The following is an 18955-nucleotide window of genomic DNA, read 5'->3' as shown; positions in this document are numbered from 1 at the left end:
ACTGAGAGTTTTGCTGGGTATAGTAGCCTGGGCTGACATCTGTGTTCTCTTAGGGTCTGCATGATATCCGTCCAGGCCCTTCTGGCTTTCATAGTCTCTGTTGAAAAGTCAGGTGTGATTCTAATGGGTTTGCCATTATATGTTACTTGGCCTTTTCCCTTGCAGCTTTTCATATTTTTTCTTTGTTCTATATACTTACAGTTTTGATTATTATGTAACGGGAGGATTTTCTTTTCTGTTCTAATTTATTGGGTGTTCTATAGGCCTCTTGTATTCTTATTGGCCTCTCCTTTAAATTGGGGAAATTTTCTTCAATGATTTTGTTGAAGATATTTTCTGGGCCTTGGTGCAGGGAACCTTCTTTTTCCTCTATTCCTATTATTCTTAGGTTTTGTCTTTTTATGTTGTCTTGAATTTCTTGGACGGTCTGTGTCAGGAATTTTTTAGATTTAACATTTTCTTTGACAGATACATCTATTTCTTCCCTTGTATCTTCCACACCTTAGATTCTTTCTTCCATTTCTTGTAACCTATTGGTTATGCTAACCTCTGTAGTTCCTGCTTTCTTCCCGAGGTTCTTTCTCTCCATCATTTCTTCCATTTGTGTTGTTGTTGTTTTTTTTTTTTTAATTTTTCCATTTCTATCTTCAGGTCTTGAGCTATTTTGTTGGTTTCCTTCACCTGTCTGACTGTACTTTCATGTTTTTCCGTCAATTCCTTCAGCTGTTTGAACAATCCACTGTTTCTTTTATTTCATTCAGTGATTTAAGTATTTCCTCTCTAAAGGCCACAGACTGTTTGGCTGCAGCTTCCTCTATTTCTTTTCGTATTTTATTTGTTTCCTCTGTAATCTTCTTCGTGAGCATAGATGTTAGGTCATCTCCTTGAATTTCAATTATGCTGGGGTGTCTGGGGCTATTTGCCCCTGGATAACTGGGTTCTGGAGATGCCATATTGTTCTGACTTTTGTTGGTTGAAATTTTACACTGTCCTCTACCCATTGGGCTATCTTAGTTGTTTGAAGTTAGTTTCTGGTTGTTCCTGGACTCTTGTAGTGGAGAGAATCCCTTTGGCAAGGAGATGGTTTTTCCTGAAGGAAGCCTTTTCAGCTTTTTGGGTATAGTCACTGGATGGCCGGTGTTTTTCAGGAGTTGCTACAGCTTACCTCAGGCATAGAGACCTGGGTGGTAACTGTGGTCCTGATTAGTCAAGAGGGCTCTCCTCTCACCGGGAGAAGTCCTGGAGACAGCTGCCCTCCTTCTGGGTTTCTTGGTGTTAATTTAGTGATCAGCTGCTGTAACCTGTGTGTCCCGTGGTTTGGTCGGTTTTGTTAGCGATAACTGTTTGCCCCTTGGAGCAATATCTGGTGGTTGATCTCAGGGTTCCCGGTCTTTTATAGGTCTGAGTTTGGGGCTCTGTGCCCCAGAACCCAAGAGGTAATCTGTGGCGGGTGAGTACTGTTCTTCTGGTAACAGCTGGCTATCTGGGGCACAGCAGTTCCTTGGGTTGGGCCAGTCTGTGGGACCATTTCCGGGGATATACTGGGTTGCCTAAGTCTGTCCCCTTTACTTCGTTCCTTGTTCCTTGTCAGGGTTTCTCCAGACAGTGACTCTAAGACTCTGGTGTCTTGGGGCACACACAGTTCTGTCTGTAAGGAGTAGTTGGTACAAAGCAGGCCTCTGGGCTGGCGGCGAGTGTGCCCGCCTGCTAGTCTGTGGGGGCTTGGTTCCCAATATCTCTGTGCTCCCTGCTTGGGCCCAGATCTGTGATGGCTGGGTGTACTCGCCTGTTTGCGATCTGTGGTCTGCTAGATTTACCCCAGGCAAAGTCTAGGTGACCCCAGCAGCACAGTTTCTTCCTTCCCTGTGGGGCCCTCTCCGGGCATGTGTTCCCAATCCCTGTTGCACTGGGGCGCGAAGCTCGTCTGTACTGGTGAGCTGGGCTCGCAGCTGGTCAGGTTACCCAAGCAGCCCTGTTTCTTCCTTCCCTGTGGGGCCCTCTCTGTACAGGGATCCCCAATCTCTTTTGCAGTGGGGTGCGCAGCTTGTCTGTATTGGTGAGCTGGGCTTGCAGCTCTCAATGCGGCTGGAGCTCAGTTGTGATGTTGGCGGATCCGTCAGACCTTCCAGGGAAAGACTGGGTGATCTTTGATCAGATTCACAACTTTTTCCCGTGGGGTTTTCTTGCGACTGGGACTCTCAGTCTCAGGCACCCTTTTGCCCACAGCCTGGGAAAGTGATTGGGACACGCAGGCTTGCGGCTCCAGCCCGGAGACCCAAAGCCTGCATTACCCGGGATTTCTTCCGGGTTCTGGCTGGGCATCCAAGAGTGGACCCAACTGATTCCCACGCCGTGGGAGCCTCCCCTCACCTGGGAAACAGGATCGCTGCAGTTTTAGGGCCCAGAGTTCAGTCTCCAGGTCGCTGCATGGAGAGTGCTGTCCAGCTTCTCAGACACAGTGCTCTCCTGGCACCGCCATCTTGTGTTGTTTCTTAAAAATTTGATTTCTTCTGTCAAAGTTGATCCTCTATTAGTTACTTCATACCATATAAAACTTTTTTTTTTTTTTTTCAGAATGCACTTGCGTGGGAGACTTCATTCCACAAGTAGGTTTTGACACCTTTTTTGAAGATGGCTGTGTGCCTGGGTGGACACATGAATATCATTTGTCCAATACCATGGAGAAAGCACAGACTGATGAGTGATATTGCTGGTTGTAGAAATACTGACAGGCTATGAACTTATGATTTATTTGTGCTTGGAATGGCATATGGCCTATTAAAAAGTTATCAAGATAACCAGGTTTCCAAATTTATTCGACACCCCAGACCAATAAATGAATATAACTCAATTTCCTGAAATCATAAAGAACTGAACACCAGCGTTGTGAAGGTGACAGGCTCCTAGGTTCTTTTATGGTATTGGGAAGAGAGGGCCATTGGAAACTGATAGAGGGCAAACGAAGAAACAGCATCTTTCAATGTTCAGCCCAGACATAGATGCAAGCTGACATGTGCTGTCATAAGTGAAGACTGTCCCTATGTCTCCACTGCAGCTCCATGCCTTTTTCTCCTCTCTAATTCAAGCTGCCAGCAGCTAGTAATTGAAAACATCCACCCACAGTATATATACACAGAAATATACAAGAAAAAGGCACCAAAACTTTATAAAACACTCACTGTTATGATACTGGGGGTTCAGTGTTTATGTACTAACGATTCTGTGCGTGTTGTTGCATGCATAGAATAGAATTGCTTCCTGATACATAGTTTGGGTGTCTCTCATGAAGCTTTTCTAAAGTACTGTCATTTGACCTCCTGGTTTGTGTGTCACAGAACAACAAACACATAACTGCCAACTGTCCCGAGGGCTTCAGCATGGCTCAAGTACTTGGACAGAGAAAGCTACCACTGGAAAAGATCTTGAAGTTATCACAACTTTGTCAAGATCAAGTTCTCATCACAAACTAGATTTATTTGCCCAAGAGGGACAAAGGACCACCTTTGGATAGAGAAGGGACAGATGTATCCCACTGACCAATAACAGTTCATGTAAGGAAAGGAAGAAGCCCTTTATTAGCATGAGTTGGTTTGTTTTGATTAGGCATGTTAATTAGGATAGTCAAAGGCGTTTTTTTTTTTTTTTGTGTTTTTTTTTGTTTGTTTTTGTTTGACTTCAATACTTTGCTAGTTAGATCTTGCTGGTCAGTCTCAGCGTGAAGAAGTGGCCAAATAAGGGAGTAGACCTTAGTGGCCGGCTTTAGGAATATAATTTAACAGTTTAGCAAGACTGAGGGAATGAGGAAAGGCCAAAATTTGCCAAAGCCATATGTGCCATGCTCAGGCCTCCTAGGATACTTCAATTACCATTTGCCTTCCAAACCTGCTTCCAGCTTTTGCTTATCTGTGTCCACATATTACCTATCCTTAGGTTCAAGGACAAGGTCAACCTACCACATGTAAAAGGAAATTGATTTTGCAACATATGGGATATAGGACAGCTAGCATTGGTCTCATGAGAGTGAGGAAACTAGCCCTGTCCCTCACGTGCTTGCAATACTCAGGAGAATGGGTCCTACACCCTGCTGGGCAACAGAGTAGAGCTGGCCCTGGTTGTAGGGACTGCCTGTGAGCCAGACCTGAGAGCATGATTGCAGAGGAGCAGGTCCAGCCCCTTTCTTGTTGCTGCACTTGGGAGAACAGACCCTGTACTTCCCCTGGGAAACACAGTAGAGCTGGCTCTGATAGCATGGGTGTGGATGGGGCAGCCCTGAGGGTGTGAGAGCTGGAGAGCCGGCTCTGACCCTTGCTTGCGTTGGCTGTGCCAATTGGCACAGGGCAAGATCTCTTGCCCAACTGGTGTTGGTGTAGGAGAGCTGGCAGGCTGCCCAGCTCAGATATCTGTCAGTTCCAGATCCAGGGCTTTGAATTGTTCCACTTCAGCATCATCCCATCAATGAACTTCTGGAGTGCATGAAGGGACAGGGTCCGACAGATCCAAAACAACAGTATCTCCATGACACAGGTCAACAACTGTATATCCAAAAGGAGTCATAGGAAGGTTCTATTATTGTTAGTGTAGCAGAAGCCAAAGGCCTAGTGCCAAGCCAATGACTGATTGCTATGAACATTTGCAAGCAAAGAAGTGTAGACAAAGGTTATAATATTAGAAACACCGTGACAAGTATAGTTTCCACATGATTTTTTTTTCTTTGCTTTTGAGGGAAAGGTTGCAGGGGTAGAAGGATGATATGAGGGAAGATGGTGATCGGAGGATTAGGGTACAAGATGTGACATTTACAAAGAACCAATAAAAAGCTTTTAAAAAGAGAGAAAACTGCTTTTATACTACTTGTGTTGCCTGCCCGTGAGTGGGGGAACGTCACTGTTCTTGCTTTCAGGATTACGTGGAGGCATAATTACATAAGTTAGATACAGATCTGTCATATGGGAGAGTCTTCATGGCCTGCTGCTGATGCAATCAGAAATTCATTTCTGATTCATATTCTCTCTTTGCCCCACTTCAGGTCAAGATTATAATGGACCAGAAACAGATACAAGTATATGAAAGGAGGAAGGAGGCAAACTGAGGGTACACACCTTGAGAGGCGGCTCGTGAAACACTTTTCATGCTTTATCATAATTTTTTATTAATTTTAATTCAATTTTATGCATTTTCTTTATAGGAGGAACCACCATTTTCCTTGAAACTTGTAGATTAAAAGATAAGCCATTGCACTCATAAATGATTTCCCCACCACCAAATTAAGGGGCAAGCATTCCAGAAATTTAATTAAATACTCTTAGTCCAATTTCTTCAGTATGTCTTGAGTCTCCTTCATTTATCACATCTTTCTCCTCTCCTATGAGCAAGGCTCAGAGATTTCAGGGCATACTCTCTTTCTTCCAGTCTTCCTTTCTCTATTCTTCTCCAGCATCACTGTCGTGGGATGGCACAGATGCGGTAGTTGACTGGGGAACAGGCGAAGCTCCTTTGGAATTTCAGACTCAGCTTCTCATTGATTGGGGCCTTGAAGGTAAATTTTTGCATAAGAACAGTGAAGAAAATGAACAGCTCAGACCTGGCCAATTGTTCTCCTAGGCAAGCTCTCTTTCCTGTGAGACAAAAACAGCAGATGAGTCACTTTCTCAGCTGACTTTGCTGCATCATGGGACTGGTACCCCCCAACTTCCTACTGCAAATCCTGAGCTCAACCTGGGCCGATCATGTCTAATGTCTTCCTGATTTAGCAACTGGAGCCTGATTCAAACTGGTATTTCCTGACCTTTGGCATAACAATATGTCTCAGTCTTTTGTTTTCACTTTGCCAGCACAGAAAATTTCATTTTCCCAGGTGTCCTGGGACCTTGCATTGAATACTGATATGTAGAAGTGAGAGCTGGGCAGAAGGCGTTCTCCAAAGTCTACGAAAAATTGCTCTACACTATATACACACCATCTATCGGCTCACAACTAATGCATAGACACACTGCATATTCATCAACCTGTTTATATAAACACATATATTTGGGTCTGAATCCATTGTTCTACCCAACTTTTGTCAGTCTCTCTATTGAATATCTGGGTTTTCATGGGTGATCTCTGATGACTGAGAAAACCCCAGTACTCCACTGTTCTCTTCCTCAGTGAATGACCTCATCAAACATCCCCACAGCGCTTCAGCACTCCATCCAGTGTCTAACTCATCTTAAGACCCTGTGTGTAGATGTGTTGTGTATATGTGTTCTCTTTTTGTATTTATATGTGTGTGGAAGCCAGAGGACAGACAAGGGTGTTGATCCTCAAATGCCATACCTCCCACCTTTTTAAGTTACTGTCCTAACTCTTTAGAACTTGCCCTGAAGGAGAAGCCACTGAGTCCCAAGAAAACCTCTGTGCAAGGGCTAGCATTATAATCACAGGTCGCTCATGCTCCAATTATTTTTCTAATCTTTTAAATGTATTTTTTTTAATTTATTACATTTTATTCACTTTGTATCCCAGCTGTAGCCCCCTCCCTTCTCCTCTCCTAATTCTGCCTCCCAACCTCTTCTCCCATGCCCCTTCCCCAGTCCACTGATAGGAGAGTTCCTCAGCCCCTTCCATCTGAGCCTATCTATGAGGTCTCATCCAGACTGGCTGCATTGTCTTCCTCTGTGGCCTGGTAAGGCTGCTCCCCTCACCCCCACAGCAGGAGGTGATTAAAGAGCCAGCCACTGAATTTATGTCAGAGACATTCCATGTTCTCTGTGATGGGGAACCCACTTGGAGACTGAGCTGACATAGGCTACATCTGAGCAGGGGGTCTAGGTCCTTTCCATGCATGGTCCTTGGTTGATTGATTCATCAATCTCTGCAGGTCCCCCTGGGCCCAGATTTCTTTTGGTTATTTTGGTCTCCTTATGGAGCTCCTGTCCCCTACAGGTCTCCTCCCTTTTCCATACGATTCTCTGCACTCTGCCCAAAGTTTGGCTATGAGTCTCAGCATCTGCTTCAATATCCAGATGGGACCAGAGTGTCTTAAACTCAAAGATTTGCCTACCTCTGCCTCTGTAGTACTAGGATTAAAGATTCCCTGCACTCTGCCCAAAGTTTGACTATGAGTCAGAGTAGTGAATCAATGGAATCAAATAAGACCCAGAAATAAATCCACATACCTGTGGATACCTGATTTTTGACAAAGATGCCAAAACCGTACAATGGAAAAAAAATAGCATCTTCAACAAATGGTGCTGGTCTAACTGGATGTCGTCATGTAGGAAAATGAAAATAGATCCATACTTATCACCCTGCACAAAACTAAACTCCAGGTGGATCAAAGACCTCAACATAGAACCAGAAACACTAAACTTGTTAGAAAAAAAAGTGGGGAAGAGCTTTGAACTCATTGGCACAGGAGACAACTTCCTGAACAGAACACCAATAGCACAGGCTCTAAGATAAACAATAAATGAGACCTCATGAAACTGAAAAACTTCTGTAAAGCAAAGGACACTGTTGCCAGAACAAAATGACAGTCAAAGACTGGGAAAGGATCTTCACCAACCCTATATGTGACAGAGGGCTAATATCCAGAATATATGAGAACTCAAGAAGTTAAAAAGCAACAAAACAAGTAATCTAATTAAAACACGGAGTACAGAGCTAAACAGAGCATTTTCAATAGAGAAATATCGAATTGCAGAGAAATGCTTCAAGTTTTTTTTTTTTTTTTTTAAGGTGAGTTTTGGAGACCAAATTATTCTCTCCTTCTAAGGCAAGCACTTTACCAGGTGAGATATTTATTCTGGCACCAAGTACTGTCTTTCTTTCAAAATAATACATTTTTTTTTGATTGAAAAAACTTAAAAAATTCAGGAAAGAAAAGGTATAAACTATAAAAAAGTTGCTTAGACAAGCAGTAAGGCAAACTTCTTTTATAAGAATTGCCATGGTCATAGCATCTCCTCACAGCAATAGAACTGCAACTCAGTTACTGTCTTGAGTGAGAGATACCTAGAAAACTGGGTTCTGTCTGTGAGATCATTTCAGAGATGTCATGGCCATCACATTCTAACTTCTTCAGCCTCTAAACTTGGGCTCTGACCAACTCCTTAGGAGACTTTCAGGATTTGTGGTATAGGTACCTGCTGCATTATAGGTACCTCCTAATTCAAGGATTTTAGGTTTTATTTTATTTTATTTTTGAGTGGGAACCACTTGTTATCCACTTCTTTTACCCTCCCGCTTGTTGAAGGTCATTTGTCACTATGTACTTGTGAGTGTGTAAATAAAAATAGTAATATTAACACATTGTTGACAGCATCTGCCCCTACATCATCCTGACAAATGTTAGTGTCAGAGCTCATGCTAGGGAAGAATTTCTTTCTGTTTTTCTTTTTTGTAGCCTTCCTCTTTTCTTATTTCTCTTTACTAATGGCCCAGTTCATGTGGAAAGCAAATGGTCCTGGGTGTTATATGAAAGCAAGCAAAGTAAGCCATGGGAACAAGCCAGCAAGCCTAATGTTTCCAGGGGATTTCAAGGACCAAGAAGGACTGGAATTCTGGAGTAATTGGTAAGGTAAAGCTTACGTTTTAACTGTCCCCATCCCCGATACGAGTGAGAGCACAGCTGTAGCCTTCATTTATGTGTCTGTAATAACACCATCGAAGAGCACATATCTTCAAAGATGCATTTTCACTGCTAATATCTGGTCTTTCTCTGGAGAATACAGTTACTCCACTGGGAAAGTTGAATAATAACAGTGTTCACCCAGGCTATATAAACTGGATGTGTATTGTTTAGTTTTTGTTCATTTGTTGTCAAGGAATTCCATCTACAGAGTTGTTTACCAGCTGGGACACTGTTGGGGAGTGGTTGATAATTAAATAGCTGTGTGTGTAAGGTAGGTCATTTGAGCCATGTCTGTAATGGAATGTTTCTGATCTGGTAGCCAGCTTTCTTTGCTTTCTGGCAATCATCAGGTGGCCACATTATTCAACCAAACACTTCTAATAAAAGCCCTATGCCACTTCAGACAGAGGCCTCATGGCAAGCTGACCATGACAGTGAGAGTGCTGAAAACATGAGCCAAACAAAACTGCCTCCATTGTGTTGTTCATCTCAGGTATGGTTTCAGGGAGGGAAAGAAACCCTGCCTGGGCTAAAGGCTACTTGAACACGTTCCCTCTCACCAAAACCCAGAAAACTCTAGCCACTCTCGGTGTGTTGCTGTTTCTGTTTTCCAGCTGGTATGGACAAGAGAACAATTGAAAGGTGCTACATGAAGTTCACATAGGAAAAAACATTTTGCAGTATGACCAGCATGCATGTATGCAGACTTTATTGGCCTAGAGAATCACCTTCCTATGAAATCCATGGGGATACACTAATAATCATTTCACTGCCGTCCTAGTAAACAACACAGAAAGTGCTTATGATAGATGTAAGAAGAGTCATATATCTAGACTTTTAAGGTCAGATTCAATAACTTAAAGTAATTACAATAATGAAATACATAGCTGAGGTTTTGAGCTATAATAGAAATCTTTTTAGTTTTTTCTTGCACACAAAGATTGAACAGATCTTCTGTATTCTGCCAGACTTCATACTAAAGTTAATTCTAAAATGCCAACAAAGTTGGCTCAGAAGCACAAGAAAAGGCAAAAAGAACAGGAGATCCATCCAGACACCACCAGGGAATCCCAGAATTCTACAGATTTACTTCTGTTTAGTATTTAGTAACTGTCACCTTTTGGAGACAGTTAGGAAACACAAGGTTCAGTGTGAGAAAATGTAGTGGACACTGACCTCTAGCTACAGCACAGTTGACTAGGTCTGTGTCCACATCTGTGCAGTGCTCACTGATTCCAACTTGAAAGGCTGCAGTGGGACACGTGCTCCAAGGGGCAGCTCTGCCTATTCATCTACCACACTACTCTCTTGCTCTCATGTGTGTGTCTGACATGTAATATATGCTCAGTATGTTATTTTTGGGACTAAGGAACTACAAGATTACTTGTAAATACAGGTGCAATGCATGAAAAGCCAATAACTAGAATTAAGAGGGCAATTTGTTAGTATTTTAACAATTTTAAGATTATAAGTATTTGTTCATGATTGGCTGGAGAGTAAACAAGAGTGTGGGCTGTCACTTCAAACCCATAACTGACTCTTAAGTTGCAGGATGCAAAGCATCTAACTAGATTTTTACTTTGTTTTGTTTTGTTTACTTTCTTGTTTTGTTTACATGGTCTTTTGGTTTTGTGAGACAGGGTTTCTTTGCATAGACATGGCTGTACTGGACTTACTTTGTAGACCAGGCTGGCTTTGAAATCACAGACATGCAGCTGCCTCTGCACTTTCAAGTGCTGGGATTCCAGCCATGTACCATTGTGCCTGGCTCTAACTTTAATTTTAAAAGAATGCTAAAATAATAAAAAACAAATGATTTACTTGTTCTAGGAGTTCTTGTATATGACACAACCCTATCCATTATGCAAACCAGTGTTATTAAACTTTTTATTGACATTGTTTAATATCCACATTGTAGTGAGTGTGTAGCCACACTCCCATGACTCGTACCCATCTCATTCAAATTTGAGTTATTTTCCTTTGAGGGATCATCACAAAAAATAATTTAAATACTTATAGAATTTGAAAAAAATTGCATGTATTCAGATTTTCTTTTTTATGACAAGTGGTCAGAGATATTGTGTCTCAGTTTCTAGTGTTGTAGAAAACAAAACAATGAAAGCCAAAATTTACAGCAGAGGCAAAGGAGAACATAACTGATAGGAGTGGTGTAAAGCAGTGCTAAGGCCAGAGAACATTTGGATGCAAAGTACACTTCAGAGATGCACTGGGTGGGGTCATATGGACATGTTCAAATATGAGTGAAGGTCTCTAGGCAGAAAAGAAAAGGAGTGATTAACATAGAATTCTGACATGTTTCCTTCTAATTATTACTCACCCATTGAGAATGGCAGAAAAGATTCTTTCTTCTTAAACTGTCCATTCTCCAAAAAGTGCTCTGGATTGAAGATGTCTGGAGTGGCCCACTCTTTGGGATCCCTATGCAGAGCAGTCAAATTGGGCAGGATCATGGTGCCCTAGAAAGGACAGCAGAGTCAAATTTTGATGTGTGGAACAAACCCAGACAAGAGATGAAGGTTTCTAATATGATACTCCTGTTATACCATCAGCTCCCCACAAACTCCTATCCTTAGTTTATATCTACGATGGATAAGTGTGTCCTTAAACTATTCCATGGCTATGAGACTTCTTTTCATTATAAATTGTAGGTTTGTTGGAAGAGGTCAGCATGTGATAATGAGAAGACATGTGACCAACCCTGGGAAGATAATGGGACAAGGGGTGAATAACCATCAACCTACCTACTTCCTACAGTGAGGACTATGGATGGTCTGCAAAAGAAAATGTGCCTTCCATCCTTGCTTCTCTCTTCTTAGCCCTCTGTATTGAGCTTCTGAACTGAGTCACTCAGCAGGACTAGGAACACATCAAGCACACACAGTAAGCAAACGCAGTCCTTCACACTTCTGGCATAGTGCCAGAACTCCCCAGATTGGGCCAAACCCTCCTGTACTTTCTATTGGAGAGGTTTTGCTCTTAATGTAGGAAACAATCTTATCACCTGCATTAATTTGCATCTCCTTTTGTCACATAGTCCATAATTTCAGTTTCTCCTTTGAAATCCCCATCTATAATTGCTGGATGTACAATGAATCTTTGGAAAGTCAATGAACTTCTTCCCAAGATTATCACTACTGTACATGAGGACAAAGGACAACAAACTCCAGCAGTTATTTTGTAATATTGAAGTTTTGGGGATATGGTAAGAAGTATATCTGTGGCCAAATCTAGAGAATCACTGCCTACTGTAGCACGCATGTGATTGGCAATAATTAGTTGCAGTTTTTCTGCCTTCTTTTATTTCCTTGCTGACAAGAGGAAAATCACTCTTAGACCTATACTCACTGGCCCAATGGTTTCCCTTGCTACAATGCCTGCATACACCAGAAAGTTTGGGCGTTCTTTCTGTTTAATATTTAGGAACACTATTGCTCCTAGAAAAGGTACATTCACTTTTCCAGGAGAAAGTACCATATTTCTCACAATGAATACACATTGTATGAAAAATACGCAGAAGGCAGATCTGAGACCTTTAGTGGCCTGGTGAGTTTCTTTGCAAAGGACCAAATTTTCCACAACTGAAGCACCAGGCATTTTGATATTTAGCAATAGCTTCTCCTATGATATTAGCATGGTAATCCTGAGAACCAAGATTAGCTGTATCCCTTACCCACTCATCAATTAGTATGGACTCTGCTTTTAACAGTCTAAAAATACTTTTACATATGGTATTCTCATTCTCAGATGCATGGGTCTTTATCAATGCCTGCCTCTCATCAGGGTCTGATACAACTTTGTTTATAGCTGAAACCAATCTTTGCAAAAAGTCAGTGAAGACTTCTCCAGAGACCCGTACAATCTTAGTAAATGATTTGGACCTTTTACTGGGCTTCAAAACTTTGACCCAAATTTGTAAATTCACTAAGCAACACTGTCCTGTAGTGGGGTCATTATATCACATCCAACCACTCTTCACTTGGCAACTTATCTTTGACAATATTTCTTCCATTTGTTCTATTTCACTGTTCAATATTTGCAGCTTCTTCCCTCCACTATGTTAACCATTGTGACTGGTGACCAGCCTCTAGAACAGCTGTTATAACCCCCTCCAGTCTCGGGAACAATTCTATTTTGAGCCCAGTTACTTAGAATTGTTTTACATAAGATGAATACATCCATAAGAAATCATGGCCTCGGGGGAGCCAAGATGGCAGCACCAGGAGAGGACTGTGTCTGAGAAGCAGGACAGCACTCTCCGTGAAGCGACCAGGAGACTGAACTTGGCCATAAAACTACAGCCATCGTGTTTCCCAGGTGAGGGGAGTCACCCACGGCATGGGAATTAGTCAGGTCCACTCTCGGCTGCCCAGCCAGAATCTGAAAGAAATCCCGGGTAATGCAGGCTTTGGGTCTCCGGGCTGGAGCCGCAAGCCTGCATGTCCCGAACGCTTTCCCAGGCTGATCGGTGGGCGCAAGGGTGTCTGAGACTGAAAGTCCCAGTCACAAGAAAACCCCACGGGGAAGCAAAGTTGCGAGTCTGGTCAAGGGTCACCTAGTCTTTCCCTGGAAGGTCTCACGGACCATGGGTACCCGCCAAAATCACAACTGAGCTCCCGCCGTGCAGAGAGCTGCGCGCCCAGCTCACCAATACAGACGAGCTGTGCGCCCCAGTGCAAAAGAGATTGAGGATCCTTGTCCGGAAAGGGCCACACAGGGAAGGAAGAAACCGGCTGCTTGGGTCATCTGAGGGGCTGCGCGCCCAGCTCACCAGTAAAGACAAGCTGTGCGCCCCAGTGCAACAGAGACTATGAACCCCTGTCCAGAGAGGGCCTCGTAGGGAAGGAAGAAACCGTGCTGCTGGGGTCACCTAGACTTTGCCTGGGGAAAGTCTAGCAGACCACAGATCGCAAACAGGCGAGTACATCCAGCCATCACAGATCTGGGCCCAAGCAGGGAGCACAGAGCTATTGGGAACCCAGTTCCCGCAGACTAGCAGGCGGGTGCACACTCTGCCAGCCCAGCAGCCTGCTTTGTACCAACTACTCCTTACAGACAGAACTGTGTGCCCCAAGACACCAGAGTCTTGGAGTCACTGTCTGGAGAAACCCTCACAAGGAAAAAGGAATAAAGCAAAGGGCACACTTAGGCAACCCAGTATATCCCCGGAAATGGTCCCACAGACTGGCCCAACCCAGGGAACTGCTGTGCCCCAGATAGCCTGCTGTTACGAGGAGAACAGTACTCACCCGCCACAGATTACCTCTTGGGTTCTGGGGCACAGAGTCTCAACCTCAGACCTACAAAATACCGGGAACCCTGAGATCAACCCCCAGATACTGCTCCAAGGGGCAACCAGTTATCCCTAACAAAACCGACCAAACCACGGAACACACAGGTTACAGCAGCTGATCACTAAATTAACACCAAGAAACCCAGAAGGAGGGCAGCTGTCTCTAGGACTTCTCCTGGTGAGAGGAGAGCCCTCTTGACTAATCAGGACCACAGTTATCACCCAGGTCTCTATGCCTGAGGTGAGCTGTAGCAACTCCTGAAAAACACCGGCCATCCAGTGACTATACTCAAAAAGCTGAGAACGCTTCCTTCAGGAAAAAAACATCTCCTTGCCAAAGGGATTCTCTCCACTACAAGAGTCCAGGAACTACCAGAAACTAACTTCAAACAGTTAAGATAGCCCAATGGGTAGAGGACAGCGTAAAAGTTCAATCAACAAAAGCCAGAGCAATATGGCATCTCCAGAACCCAGTTATCCAGGGGCAAATAGCCCCAGACACCCCAGCATAATTGAAATTCAAGGAGATGACCTAACATCTATGCTCATGAAGAAGATTACAGAAGAAACAAATAAAGTACGAAAAGAAATAGAGGAAGCTGCAGCCAAACAGTTTGTGGCCTTTAGAGAGGAAATACTTAAATCACTGAATGAAATAAAAGAAACAGTGGATTGTTCAAACAAACAGCTGAAGGAATTGACAGAAAAACATGAAAATACAGTCAGACAGGTGAAGGAAACCAACAAAATAGCTCAAGACCTGAAGATAGAATTGGAAAAATTAAAAAAAAAAAAAAACAAATGGAAGAAATGATGGAGAGAAAGAACTTAGGGAAGAAAGCAGGAACTACAGAGGTTAGCATAACCAATAGGTTACAAGAAATGGAAGAAAGAATCTCAGATGTGGGAGATACAAGGAAAGAAGTAGATGTATCTGTCAAAGAAAATGTTAAATCTAAAAAATTCCTGACACGGACCATCCAAGAAATTCAAAACAACATAAAAAGACAAAACCTAAGAATAATAGGAATAGAGGAAAAAGAAGGTTCCCTGCACCAAGGCCCAGAAAATATCTTCAACAAAATCATTGAAGAAAATTTCCCCAACTTAAAGGAGAGGCCAATAAGAATACAAGAGGCCTATAGAACACCCAATAAATTAGAACAGAAAAGAAAATCCTCCTGCTACATAATAATCAAAACTGTAAGTATACAGAACAAAGAAAAAATATGAAAAGCTGCAAGGGAAAAGGCCAAGTAACATATAATGGCAAACCCATTAGAATCACACCTGACTTTTCAACAGAGACTATGAAAGCCAGAAGGGCCTGGACGGATATCATGCAGACCCTAAGAGAATACAGATGTCAGCCCAGGCTACTATACCCAGCAAAACTCTCAGTCCTCATAGACGAAGAAAACAAGATATTCAATGACAAAAACAAATTTCAACAATACCTACAAACCCAGCATTACAGAAGACACTAGAAGGGAAAATACAACCCAAGAAAACTAGCTACATCCAAGAAAACACAGGAAAAAATAACCCCACTACAGTAAAACAAAAAAACAACCAAGCACACAATCATATGACCACAGCCAACATCAAATTCAAAGGATCTAATAGCCACTGGTCATTAATCTCTCTCAATATCAATGGACTTAATTCTCCAATAAAAAGACACAGACTAACAGAATGGATGCGCAAACAAAACCCAGCAATCTGTTGTATACAAGAAACACACCTAAGGCACAAAGATAGACATTACCTGAGGGTAAAGGGATGGAAGACGGCTTTCCAAGCAAATGGATGCAAGAAGCAAGCAGGAGTAGCCATTCTAATATCTGATAAAATAGGCTTTCAACCAAAATAAATCAAAAGAGATGGGGAAGGACACTTCATACTCATCCAGGGAAAAATCCACCAAGAAGACATCACAATCCTGAACATCTATGCCCCAAATACAAGGGCATCCACATTTGTGAAAGAAACATTGATAAAATTTAAACCACATATAGATCCCCACACATTGATAGTGGGAGACTTCAACACCCCACTCTCAACAAAGGACAGGTCAACAAAACAGAAATTAAACAAAGAAACAATATCTCTAACAGACGTCATGAATCAAATGGACCTAACAAACATTTACAGAATTTTACACCCAAACACAAAAGAATTTACCTTCTTCTCAGCACCTCATGGAACCTTCTCCAAAATAGACCACATAGTTGGTCACAAAGCAAGCCTCAACAGATACAAAAAGATTGAAATAATTCCTTGTATCCTGTCTGATCACCATGGAATAAAGCTGGACCTCAATAACAACAGAGATAGCATAAATCCTACACAACATGGAAACTGAACAACTTGTGACTAAATGAGAGATAAGTCAGGGAAGAAATAAAGAAAGAAATTAAAGTCTTCCTAGAACTCAATGAAAATGAAGGCACAACATACCCAAACTTGTGGGACACAATGAAAGCAGTGCTAAGAGGAAAGTTCATAGCACTAAGTGCCTTCAAGAAGAAATTTGAAACAGCGCATTCAAGCAACTTAATGGCTCACGTAAAAAACCTAGAAAATGAAGAAGCAGACACACCTAAAAGGAGTAGATGGCTGGAAATAATCAAACTCAAGGCTGAAATCAATCAATTACAAAAAAATTCAAAAAACAATTCAAAGAATCAATGAAACCAAGAGCTGGTTCTTTGAGAAAATCAACAAGATAGACAAACCCTTAGCCAAGCTAACTAAAAGGCAGAGAGACACCATCCAAATAAACAAAATCAGAAATGAAAAGGGGGACATAACTACAGACACTGAGGAAATTCAAACAATAATTAGGACTTACTTCAAAAGTCTATACGCAACAAAATTTGAAAATTTAAATGAAATGGGCAATTTTCTTGATCAATTCCACTTACCAAAGCTAAAATGGGGCAAGGTAAATTAATTAAATAGTCCTATATCCCCCAAGGAAATAGAAGCACTCATCGAAAGTCCTCCATCCAAAAAAGCCCAGGACCTGATGGTTTCAGTGCAGAAATCTACCAGACATTCAAAAAAGAGCTAACTCCAGTTCTCTTCAAACTATTCCACAAAATCGAAACAGAAGGAACATTACCAAACTCATTCTATGAAGCCACAGTCACCTTGGTACCTAAGCCTCACAAAGACCCAGCAAAAAAAGAGAACTCCAGGCCAATCTCCCTTATGAACATTGATACAAAAATACTCAACAGAATACTCGTAAACCAAATACAAGAACACATAAAAGATATTATCCACCATGACCAAGTAGGCTTCATCCCAGGTATGCTGGGGTTGTTCAATATACGGAAATCCATCAATGTGATCCACCATATTGACAAATTGAAAGAAAAAAACATGATAATCTCCCTAGATGCTGAAAAAGCATTTGACAAAATCCAACATCATTCATGTTTAAAGTACTGGAGAGATCAGGGATACAAGGCACATATCTAAACATAGTAAAGCCTATAGCCTATAGCAAACCTATAGCCTACATCAAACTGAATGGGGAGAAACTTAAAGCAATCCCACTGAAATCAGGGACAAGACAAGGCTGCCCACTCTCTCCATATCTCTTCAACATAGTTCTGGAAGTCCTTGCTAGAGCAATAAGAGAGTTGAAGGAGATCAAGGGGATACAGATGGGAAATGAAGAAGTCAAATTATCACAATTCGCAGATGATATGATAGTGTAAGTGAGTGACCCTAAAAACTCTATCAGGGAACTCCTAAAGCTGATAAACACCTTCAGCAAAGTGGGAGGATACAAAATTAACTCCAAAAATCAGTAGCCCTCCTGTATAGAAAAGACAAAAGGGCTGAGAAAGAAATTAGGGAAACAACAGCCTTCACAATAGCTACAAATAGAAACAAAATGGTGGATCAATGGAACCGAAGAGAGGACCCAGAAATAAAGCCACACACTTATGGACACCTGATCTTCGACAAAGACACCAAAACCATACAATGGAAAAAAGATAACATCTTCAACAAATGGTGCTGGTCCAACTGGGTGTCTACATGTAGAAAAATGCAAATAGATCCATACTTATCACCCTGCACAAAACTGCAGTCCAAGTGGATCAAAGACCTCAACATAAAACCAGACACATTAAATCGGCTAGAAAAAAACGTGGGGAATACCCTAGAACTCATTGGTACAGGAGAAAACTTCCTGAACAGAACACCAACAGCACAGGCTCTAAGAGCAACAATCAATAAATTGGACCTCATGAAATTGAAAAGCTTCTGCAAAGCAAGGACACCGTCATCAAAACATAGCGACTGTCTACAGATTGGGAAACAATCTTCACTAACCCTTTATCTGACAGAGGGCTAATATCCAGTATATATAAATAACTAAAGAAGCTGAAAAGCAACAAACCAAGTAATCCACTTAAAAAATGGGGAACAGAGCTAAAGAGAGAATTCTCTGTAGAGGAATATCGAATGGCAGAGAAACACTTAAAGAAATGCTCAACCTCATTAGCCATTAGGGAAATGCAAATCAAAACAACCCTGAGATTTCACCTTACACCCATCAGAATGGCCAAGATAAAAAACTCAAGTGACAACACATGCTGGAGAGGTTGTGGAGAAAGGGGAACCCTTCCCTACTGCTGGTGGGAATTTAAACATGTACAACCACTCTGGAAATCAATCTGGCGCCTTCTCAGACATCTAGCAATAGTGGTTCCCCAAGATCCAGCCATACCACTCCTAGGCATATATCCAAAAGATGCTCAAGTACACAAAAAGGACATTTGCTCAACCATGTTTGTAGCAGCTTTATTTGTAATAGACAGAAGATGGAAACAACCCAGATGCCCTTCAACTGAAGAATGGATACAGAAACTGTGGTACATCTACACAATGGAATATTACTCAGCAATGAAAAATAAGGAAATCATGAAATTTGCAGGTAAATGGTGGGACCTGGAAAGGATCATCCTGAGTGAGTTGTCCCAGAAGCAAAAAGACACACACGGTATATA

At 42.0% G+C, this 18955-nt stretch overlaps 1 protein-coding gene across 1 annotated transcript in view; it reads right to left on the bottom strand.

The window, feature by feature from the left end:
- Positions 1-5436: 5436 nt before the first annotated feature.
- The window catches only part of LOC129685409 (cytochrome P450 2J4-like), a 49519-nt gene continuing 36000 nt past the window's right edge, over positions 5437-18955 (bottom strand). Inside the window, exons 8-9 of the mRNA XM_055618952.1 lie at positions 10953-11091; positions 5437-5615 (exon numbers count right to left, since the gene is read on the bottom strand). Coding sequence (XP_055474927.1) covers positions 5437-5615; positions 10953-11091 — 318 coding nt within the window. The remainder of the gene's footprint in view (positions 5616-10952; positions 11092-18955) is intronic.

This window comes from Psammomys obesus, unplaced genomic scaffold, assembly GCF_907164565.1.
Source record: "Psammomys obesus unplaced genomic scaffold, mPsaObe1.curated_primary_1811, whole genome shotgun sequence".
NCBI classification, from domain to species: Eukaryota; Metazoa; Chordata; class Mammalia; order Rodentia; family Muridae; genus Psammomys; species Psammomys obesus.
This window is presented reverse-complemented; position numbering and strand designations above follow the sequence as displayed.